A 10,936-nucleotide genomic window follows, 5' to 3' on the forward strand; every position below is an offset into this window, starting at 1 on the left:
GTTGTGCTTTTCATACCTATTTGCCACTGCACAACCGAGCGGCACCATGGCTGGCACGGTTTAGTGGGCTGCAGGTTGTTTATCCACTGCAAAAGCGGATTCATGCCATGGACGGTCAATGCTTTGAACAAGTCTAGGCACATGCAGATGACGCTGTGGTGCCACGTCCCCGTGGTGTACCGACTGCCGTCACACAACGTGTCCCTAGCCCCGCCCCTGGCCCTGCTCGGCCCCCGGATAGATTTAGATGCCTTGTGGGGCCAGCATATCACGGTTTGGTTCCGGTTCGACACAGCAAAAAGCCAGTGGGTGACCACAGACACCTCGAGAGCTCTGCACTGTCTGGGTTCCAATGTACCAGTGGAAAAGGGATACCGGTGACGATTGGCCACGTATGTGCATATGCATGTTGAACTTCTTCCGTACCATACGTAGACAACCGTGCTAATCGTCGGTGTGCTTGTGCAGGGCCATTTTGTGCGCTCTCTGGGCGAATGTGGGGATAAGGAGATGGAGACAGAGGTGCTGCTGCTGGAGCACGACGTGCCACACCAGCCCTTCAGCCAGGCCGTACTTGCATGCCTGCTCCCTCCCACGTTCAGCATCACAGCAGAGGTACGCATGAGACGTGTGACGATATGTCAATTCATCGATTGAGTTCAATTCTTACGCCTGCAGTGCGTTGGTGTGTTTGGTCGTGCATATGAGAATCCTTTACTTCAATGTTCTTTATTACAAGGCCCACGGGCCACTGGTGGCCCCTGGGTGGCCTTTGGTGTGGTCCATGACGTGTGGCCCCCGACGTATAGGCCCCCGACAATGGACAAATGCGAAAACACCCCCCATCATCATCATCGTGCTGTCAAACCTCAATAGTTTCAAGATGTTTGGCCTGCGTTGAATATTCTAGATTTAAAGCTTTCGTAGAATACCTTCTGGAGGGCCTCTCTGGAGCTCTCCCTCCAGTCGAGGTCCTTCCGTTGCACTGTCATGAACGAGAAGCCACGGGGCTCTACACCTTTACCGCAGACCGTATATAGAAAAGCCGTCGACCTGAAAGAAAGTCGATGGCTCGGACACATCATCGTAAGAAGAGAGGAAATTCACATCGGAGGAAGGAAGGCGACGGACTTATGGAAGCACCAGGGCGGAGACCCGAGAGGCAGGCCTCGAGAGTTGCGGATCAAAGTGGTGAGCCAGGATGTGGAGGACTCTGCAGTAGCTGTGGAGATGGTCCAGTACAGAAATGAATGGAGCAAGGGGACTACAGACTTTTTTTCTATAACACTGTACTTGCGTTCCTGAAGAACACCGAATGGTGGAAAAATCGCATAATAAATAACATAGGGTAAAGCACAGTCGGCGATAACACGTGAGATGCGTACGCAGGCTTAACAAAGACGTTCAGTTTTTGTAAAACTCTCGTTTGCTTTCACGTGTATTGTATCGGTGCCTTGCTATGTTAGTGCAGTTGAGGTTTCCGGATGGCTGAGAGGTCAGAGCGTTGAGCTTGCACCTCTGAGTTCACAAGTGTAGCGAGATGAACCGGGTTCACAAGTGGTAGTATGTATGTTGAACTTCTTTTGCACCGTACGTAGCCAACTGTGCTAATCGGAGGTGCGAGGTAGGACATGAAAGTAGTGAGTTGATGGTCTCTGTCCAGTCAACAATCACTGCACAAAACACAGGTTCTTTTTTTAGGTAAGATCGTGTAAATATGTAAATGTGTCATTAAACCCACCCCCACCCGACACAGCCAACTAATAAGGGTTGTCACGTAAACAGAACATGCCAATTCGTCACGAGTACAGCACACCGGTGTGTTGTACCAGTGACGAATTGGCCACGTTCTGTTTATGTGGCAACCCTTACTAGTCGGCTGTGGCGGGTGGTGGCGGGATTAACGACACATTTATGTATTTACACAATCTAACCCAAACAAACCTGTATTATGGATGATATTGGTCACGAAAGCCTACGTGTTAAACTCACTGCACGAAAGACCACCAAATTACATTACACTAAATTTGGTTAAATTCCAGCTTTGAGAATTCAAAAAATATCAATTTTACTGTCTTTGGGTGAGCGTAACCCTCAGTGGTCATCGGGAGCCACGTAGACATCTGTTGAGTTCTGGCTTGGGCTTGGATCAGGCGTGGGCATTGTGTAATTGCGAGGACCCCATGGTTCACCCGTGGTGTGTTCATCGTATCCCCGCAGGCGTCTCTGACGTACGCAGAGGCTCAGCTAATGATGGACGACGCTGGGCGGAAGGACCCGGTCACCAGCAGCTTGCGTGGCCTCAACTCCCTGGCCAAGATCCTCAAGCAGAGGCGCATTCAAAACGGGTAACTCATTGTCAAGATCCTCATCCCCTCCACCGCCTCTGGAGCGCTGAGCAGTATTAATGGGTGCACCACATTTAGTCGATCGGCAGGTCGCCTGTGGCGCGGTAAAGTGTGGTTACTCCCGTGTCTTCTAAGACATCCGGCCAGCGTGGAAGAGTAGGCTAAAATACATTGAGAGGGACTGTAAAACGGTGTATCTCTAGAGGGGCCCCCTCTTATGGGAGCCCCCTTCCAGCAGTGGCTTGAGCAAGCAATTGCAAGGCTGCACCTGTAGCTTTTTTTGACCCCATGATGCATGAGGCTTGGGTGAATACCATGCACAAACAAGTGTTACAGGATTCATACTCTTCGTTTTTTTTCAGTAAAGTCACGTAGGTAAAACTATAAAATAAAATAACAACTAAATTAAATCACGACGTTTCGGGCGCAACACAAGCGTCCTTCTTCAGGTGGGACAACCACAGCCAGAAACAATTGCTGAAGTGGGCAAAAAAGGGCTGTTGTAACAAGCGGCTATATAGGTAAGAGAGTGGGGGGGAGCAAGGGGGGAGAGATAGAGAGGGGGGGTGTGGGGTAGGGGAAGTGGGGTGCTGCTAGAGGGATTAAAGGGGCGAGCACGGCAAAATGCCGGGGGGGGGGGGGGGTGGGGAAGTGAGCGGGGCTGGGAGTGAGAGGCTGAAGAAGCTGGAGATGCGGAAATGAAGGCAACAATAAAGAAGTTAAGGTTTTACCTGGTTAATAACATCCTTCTAGATTGGAGTGTTACAGGCTGCTGCGGGGCTACATTGTGGGCAATAGAGGACAATGCAGTGACATAAATTGTTTTACTCTTCTTAATGCTCCCATGTCTGTGCTCCCCCACCTTTGCCAGCGCGTACTGACCACCACGGTTTAGTACGGTAAAACCACCCCACGACCCGCATGACATGGGGCGGCCCTCATCCAGCAGTGGATTGACTTAACGAGCTGTGCATGTTCAACTCAAATATCTGAGTTTGTGAAGTGTCTTATATTAAGATTCTGTGTTGTTTTGGCTGGACATGATAATCGCTCATGTCCCGTCTCCACCCGTAGGGCATTGACTCTGGCATCCCCTGAGGTCCGATTCCACATTGACAGCGAAACCCACGACCCGATCGACCTGCAGACCAAGGAACTCAAGTGAGTCTCGTCAAGAAGACACCTCCCATGACTGCAATCCGACTGTTGTGCAGACCTCTCTATCAGAATCAAAATATATATTTCTACTGGAAGAATCCGATGAGCTATAAAGCTCTTTTTTCACAGATGTCCAGTTGGGGCAGGTCACAACGTTACAACAACAAACAATATAAGCACACGTTAGGATTGCAAAGTATTGGAAAGGTAAACAAATAACTTAAACAAATATACAAATAAAACTAAACTATTTTTATCTTTTTAAAAAATCTTACCTGACCACAAATGATAGCTGAACAAAGTGGCTTATCACGTGGGAAATTTATTATCAGCAAAATAATCTAAGATAAAGATTCTTGACCCTTGTGATTGATGTGTTGTGGTGGCGGAAACTGGTGCGTGTACACAGGGAGACCAACTCGATGGTGGAGGAGTTCATGTTGCTCGCCAACATCTCCGTGGCAGAGCGCATCGTAGACGAATTCCCCGAGTGTGCGCTGCTTCGACGCCACCCGGCGCCTCCGCCTTCCAACTACGACATCTTGGTGAAGGCGGCGAAATCAAAGGTAGAGTTAGAACCCCTTTTAACGACCACCCTTGTTAACTAATCGCTTAACAACGGACCTCCATAGAGCTCAATGTGTACGCTTAACCGACCATTTCCCTGTTAACGACGGGCTGTTGTAGGTACAGTAAATATGAATTAATGCCACGTAGAAGGGAAACAATAAAATAATAATAATATAAAAAATTAAATTCTCACGACGTTTCGACTGCAACACAAGCAATCATCATCAGGTGTGAAAACCACAACAAGAAAATTTGAAAAAAGTGGCAGTTATTTTTAATGTTAGCACCACGGAGAGAGATTTGACAGTTTGTTCAGATGGACGAGTCCATCTATGTTCGGAAAAGAGGAGGGGGGAGACGAAAAATAATGGATGCGGTCTGAAAGCCACCTTGAGCGTGATCAATCAATTAAGACCCGAAATGGTTTATCAAATCTCTCTCCGTGGTGCTAACGTTAAAATAACCGCCACTTTTTTCAAATTTTCTTGTTGTGGTTTTCACACGTGATGATGATTGCTTGTGTTGCAGTCGAAACGTCGTGAGAATTTTATTGTTTTATATTTTTATTATTTTATTGTTTCCCTTCTACGTGAATTTACTGAAAGAACCAAGAATATGAATTCCTGCAGTCACGAAAGCTTTAAATCAAAATGAATTCATGCATTTATTAACAGTGTTTATTTTAATATGATGTGTTTATAATGTTAGTATCTTTATGTATTCATATCCATTGTTTAAATATTATAAAATACGTGTTTTGGGTGAACAAGGGAAACTTTCGATGCTCGTGTTCGTGGAACCAATTACCGTCTTTAAGAGGGGTTCTATCGTCTCTAGATTGCTGTTAACCTTCCTTCAATATCATCCTCCTCGCAAGGAATTCAGAGGTCGCCGGGTGGCTCAAATTTTTGTTTGAGGTCTTTTGGTTTAACCGGGTGAGAACTCAAGAGACCATAATAGTCTCATTTGCAAGGGTCACCTGGGTCACCCTATGACCCAGAGATTACAGCTGGGACCCTGGCTTCAAAATCCAGCAGCCGCATTGAACACACTGTGTTATCAAGTGTAGGGAGTTGAAGGACTCGGCTCGTTTCCCAGCTACTCCACAGAAATAAGCAACAAAAAACCATCACGATAAATGTAGTACTGTATTTAATTTTAGATAAATTCCAGCACTGAAATGTTGAAATATCAGGTCGACTTATTGTGATGAACATTGTGCTCAAAATGGGTGGGAATGTGCTACCCCCTACTGTGAAGCAGAGGTGCCTTGAAACGATGTCAGTATTGGCCTGAGCGAGCAATTGCAGGGCTGCACCTTTTACCTTTATCTTGAGATGTAGCCGTATAGGTTCCACTCGCCCTTAGAGGCAGAACAACTCAAAAGGTGTGACGAACCACAGACAACGCTGGAAGGCAGCCAGGCACTGTGCCAGATGTAGATTAATCCACTTGCTGTACTGCCTTCTCCTGGCAAGCCAGGTTATGGAAACCTGAATGCCCACAGGAAGTGCGCGCATCCTGGCCACGCGCTGCGTGATGCAGGCCATCTACTTCTGCTCCGGCATGGAGCCCGACACCCACCACTACAGGCTCGCCACCGCCATCTACACCCACTTCACGTCGCCCATTCGACGGTGACGTGCTCTGGCGTCAGGCACACGCGTGAAATCGACCTTCGCGATTATTGAGGCGACTATGTTGTTGTCTTGGTGTGGTCTGGGACTGTGTTGCCTTTCCCAAGTTTAGGAATTTATTAATTAATTGATGTACTTATGCAATGTTAATTTGTCATTATGGCACACCTCCGATTAGCACGATTGGCTACGTACTTGTATATCTTTTTTCTATTATTTACTTTTAGTGATTTGTTTACCTTTCCTATTCTTAGCACTCCTATCATCTACCTACTGGACATCTGTCAAAAAGAGCTTTTATCGCGAATCGGATTTCTCCAGGATAAAGATTCAGATTTTGACTTATTTTTCTAAAAGGTCCTTTAAACGGGAAGTTTGGCCAATTCCTTAAATGGTTGTTTGGCTTGTGTTGGAGAAAAACTAGAGGATTCGGAGAACACCGACGCCTACAAGGAGGGTGACAGTGTTCCACGTGCAGAATCAAGAATCCATTGCCGTGTTGCAGCGGCGGCCAAAAGTGAATTGCAATTCTGCCATGGATCGCTAACGATTTTGTTGTGGATCTTAAATAAGAACACAGATATGAGCAGGCAGCAATTTGCGTTACATCTGATGACAAATAAAAAGTCCTCAACAAAGAATTAAATTCATACATTAACAAAGATAATTTCCACCAGCAGATGGTGCTAGAACGTGGTATGGCCAGAGTACAGTATTCTATCAGGGTTAAATCCATCTGAGTCATTGTTTGCGTAGCTTTCTGGTGGATCGTGAAACCCGCTGAGATCCAACAGAATGAATCGCGGTGCTTGGTGGATTAATACCGCTGCTCCGTTGGCATCTCGTGGCCATACCGCAGCCTGTATCTACTGTAAATTTAATCTTCATATTAAATAGAGGCTACAACAAATGTGAATATTGTTGTTGTTGTCTCCCTGTACCGTTACAGATACTCGGATGTGATTGTGCACCGGCTGCTGGCCGTGTGCGTGGGCGCCGACCCCACGTACCCGGCGCTCACCGACAAGCAGAAGCAGCAGCAGCTCTGCAACAACCTCAACTACCGCCACAAGATGGCGCAGTACGCCCAACGCTCGTCTGTAGCTTTCCACACGCAGGTGGGAGGCGGAAGTGTGGGCCACGTGGAGCTTGCACGGCGTGTGCTTAGGCACCTGATAATGAGTCCATTCGTCTCTTGAAAACCATTTTTAAGGTCACGAAAGCAGGCATCGTATTGTGCGTGTAGTAAGAATCAATTGTTTTCTATTCACACGCTTACGTCTGGTGGTGCCGTGGCTGTACTGGTTGGCTACACTTGACATTGCTTTTCAGCATTCTTCTGTGTTTGCTGAAAAACCTCGTCACTTGGCACATTTGCCCATGATGTGACAACTTTATTTGATTGGCTCTGTCAGGTGATGGAGGATTATAGTCAATACAATTGACATTGTACCTTCACGATTGAACTCAAAATAATCCCCATGACATGATGCCAATAGCACAACTGGAATAAATTAGCGGGGGGATGCGGAAAATTACCTTAAATTTTGTTAAGTAATTATGGGCTTGGTAAGTGATGCGCGTGTGTCTGCTCTTGGCCACGTAGCGGTGATTAACGGCTGTTGTTGTTGTGGTCTCAGTTGTTCTTCAAGAGCAAGGGAGTGGTGAGCGAAGAGGGCTTCGTGCTGTTTGTGCGCAAGAACGCCGTGGTGGTGCTCATTCCCAAGTACGGCTTGGAGGGGATGGTTTTCTTTGACTCCAAAGATCTCAAGCTCAACGTTACCTTCGACGAGGAGGTAGGGCATGTGTTCACTTAACCGGGAGGCATTGGCATTTCCCGAACGGCTGAATTCTGCATTTAAACCCAGGACTGGCTTAATGCACTGGGACCCAAGCCCACTGACCATCTCTCTACGATTAGGTTTCTATCAGACACACAGACACTTGGTTTAAGGTGGAAGAACGCAGTGAGATACGAAGCTCCGGTTTTTTTGCCATTTGGCAGTGTGGACTATTACAGAGGAAGTTACACCGGTGGATACATTAGAGCCGGATGGCTCACAGGGCTATACCAAAATAAACTGAAACTGAATTAAATGATGTAAATGCGTTTCAAATATAAAACGGTCACAATTAAATTTGCTTTGGAAATAACTGCCATGACTGAGCCCGTATTGTCTCGGAGAGGACATCACATTAAAAATACAGTAAAATCCCTCAGATCCGGAAGAATTATAGAGAAAATCTAATGCTTTCTGTAAACAATGAGAAACTCGAAGGGCAGAAAAGTACTTGTAGAATAAAAACAAATGAGGGAAATAGTAGTTGATGCAAAAAGTGATCTCTAGATGGCAAAAAGCACATTTGTGATCAGTGGATCCGGTCCTTTCCAGCATGCCTTGTATGCCGCATTACATTGTCACTCTGTGTGGATAATGCACACAGCCTAATTTGGACCAGAAGCTCAAAAGGGTCAACATTTGCAGCCATATTTTAGGTATGTTCTTAACTGCAATTGTACACTCCATATAACCTAAGGGGGGTTGCATCTACTCCTTAATGATGGCCAAATAAGGCTTTAAAATTTCTTGGCTGGCCCGCACATCACGATCCCTCGGTTGGTTTGGTCATTGCAGCCATCGGCTTCTCATGCCTGGTTTTCAGCTCGCGGTGAGGTGGCCCAAGCGGTATTGCATTCGCTGTGTGTTGTGGAGGTTTGCGTTTCAAACTCGGTGGCCACTCCGGTTAATACTGTGGTGTGTATTAAGCGTAAAATATTTACAGGCTATCCGCTTTAACAGTGGACGTTAAAAGATCCTGTAACGTTATTCGTGTGCCAGCATCATGGTCCAAGGTTGGCAAATTACATGCAAATTACTTATTTGGGGAGCACATATTAATCGTTCGCCTCCTTTTACAAAAACGTAGCAGTGACCTTGAATGCAAACGTTTTGAGAATCAGTGAGGCTTTTCTGAGTGACCCTTGTAATTGTATGAATAATAACGTTGGGTTCACGTCAATCCGTACTTGTATGCAGGGCACTTGGCAGAGAGCAGTCAGCGGTAGTGTAGCGGTTAGCGTTCTGTGCTACAATCCTGGCGACTTGGGTTCGATTCCTTCGCACGGTCAACACCAGTAAAGATTATCTGAACCGGTCCTGGGCCTCCCCTAGGTTGACTCGGAACTCAATTGAATGCCTGGTGCGGTGTGTAAACATCGCCACTGGGGAGACAAAGGCGGCCGGGCATGGCGCTGGCAAACCACCCCCTTGTGTGCTGTGCCGGCCTTCATCTATGCTCCTCGCCAACAGCACTTGCCCCAACAGTCTGTTAAGGCTACATTAGAGATGTCTTTGTGTTTTGTGTAGGGCCTCACACTGTGCGTGGAGGGCATCGCGCTGAACATGTTCGACCGCGTGCGCGTGTCGCTGGATTCGTCCAACCTGCAGCACCAGCGGATCCGCATGCACCTCGTCCGCCCGGAGGTACTCACCGTGCGGCGCGACGCGCAACCTCGGAATACCACCAATTTGTATTGTGACCATGCTGCTGTTGCTGCTTGCTGCGCCAGCATCGGAACGTCAGCGGGCCGAAAATTAATGACACAAGCCACAGCATAGCGCTTGTTGCCATGCAACCCAAACTGTGGGACCGTATAGTAAACCCATAGAGACACAGAGATACATAGGAGATACAGAGAGACCCATTATGATTCCTAGAGATTCATAGAGACTCATACAGATACATAGCAGTGCATTAAAAACAAGCTCCTGTACGATTGTGGCCATGCAACCCAAACTATGGACCACATTTTACACCACTGTAGTCTGCGCTCCTTCAATGGAGGGGGTGGCAAGATGACACAAACTCTCTCCTGAGGCTCTCCCGTGGCTATCAGACCCATCCATTGGCATTTAGCCCCTGAACTTAATACCCTTATAACACAGGAATAAAATATAAACTCCGGTCTTGGATGGAAAAAATATATGTATAGCTAGCATTTTGAGCTGCAGTCTGTTGTCCTATACCTCCTGTAACTGGCAAATTGGATATAACGCGATGATGAATGTATGAGGGAACGCATTTTTTTGTATAACGCGGATCTGAACTGGATTTAACTCGGTTGAATGAATGGAACTACATCGCGCGATTAGGAATAAGCGGTTGTGTAACGGCTGCCTCGGCGTAGCATCACACAAGGCGGGATGCTGCTGGATGCTTCTAGATGCTACCCATGTTCCTTAGTCTTTGTTCAGCCTGTGTTACGCATCTCACGCGTTATTGCGGAATGCGCTTTACCCCATATAATATATTATTTATTATAACACGATTTTTCCAAAACGCGGTGTTCTTGAGGTACGCAACTACCGTATTACAGAACAGACTGTATATCCAAAGACTATGGGACACTATCCCTACCTATATCAGTTGTGACTGTCCGTGTGTTTAAATCCAGCTTGAAAACGTCGTTATTAATTGGCTTTTCCTGGATTCTGATTGGTTATTACTGTGAGGGGAATCATTATGATTAGCTTTTATTACATTTTGCATGCTGTGTAAAGTGTCAGTATCACTGTCATTATTGTTATTATCGGCTTTTACTTTATTTCTATTGGCTTGTATCTATACTTGAGTAGTTTTTTAATGTCCAGTGCTTTTTTGAGATATTTCGATATCCAAGGTGCTGTATAAATTAGATTTTTATTATGGCCCTAGTTCATTACACAAGAAGGGCCATTATCTGAAACGTGACCTATTTAAATGATCGTTTGGGGCTGTTGTTGATGAATGCGAGTTCTCAAAATACCAAGCTAAGTCAGGGTGTGGGAGCCTTGATAGATATCAGATGTCTTAACAAAACTCCATGAGTCTGTTCTGCATGGGTTTCCTCCGGGTTCTCTGGTTTCCTTCCATATCTAAAAAGAATCATGTGTTGAAACTGGTATTAAGGTAGTTTACGTATCGCCATGGGCGGCAGGGTGGCACATTGGTAAACCCTTGCGTCTTGCAGCAAGAAAACTGGGTTTGATTCCCAACTAGAGTGTTACTGTGTGGAGTTGTCATCTTCTCTCCCCCTGTTCCTCAAAAGTCTTCAGACTTGGCGAAGTTTTTCAGTGTTAATAAGTGTAATAATAACGTATCACTTGTGTTGGAAATACTCGCATGTGTGTGTGTGAGAGCATTGGTGTAGTGGTTAGCACGCTGCGCTATGAACCCGGCAAC

The 10,936-nt window shown here is 46.3% G+C and overlaps 1 protein-coding gene across 1 annotated transcript; it reads left to right on the forward strand.

Annotated features, from left to right (window-relative positions):
* Positions 1-419: 419 nt before the first annotated feature.
* LOC142905597 (exosome complex exonuclease RRP44-like) lies at positions 420-3,513 on the forward strand. The gene is made up of 3 exons (XM_076052222.1): positions 420-615; positions 2,221-2,348; positions 3,423-3,513. Exons 1-3 carry the CDS (start codon positions 511-513, stop codon positions 3,511-3,513), a joined length of 324 nt encoding a protein of 107 aa, XP_075908337.1. The 5' UTR covers positions 420-510.
* Positions 3,514-10,936: the final 7,423 nt, after the last annotated feature.

This window comes from Petromyzon marinus, chromosome 55, assembly GCF_048934315.1.
Source record: "Petromyzon marinus isolate PM22_M1 ecotype Great Lakes invasive population chromosome 55, UKy_Petmar_22M1.pri1.0, whole genome shotgun sequence".
NCBI lineage: Eukaryota > Metazoa > Chordata > Hyperoartia > Petromyzontiformes > Petromyzontidae > Petromyzon > Petromyzon marinus.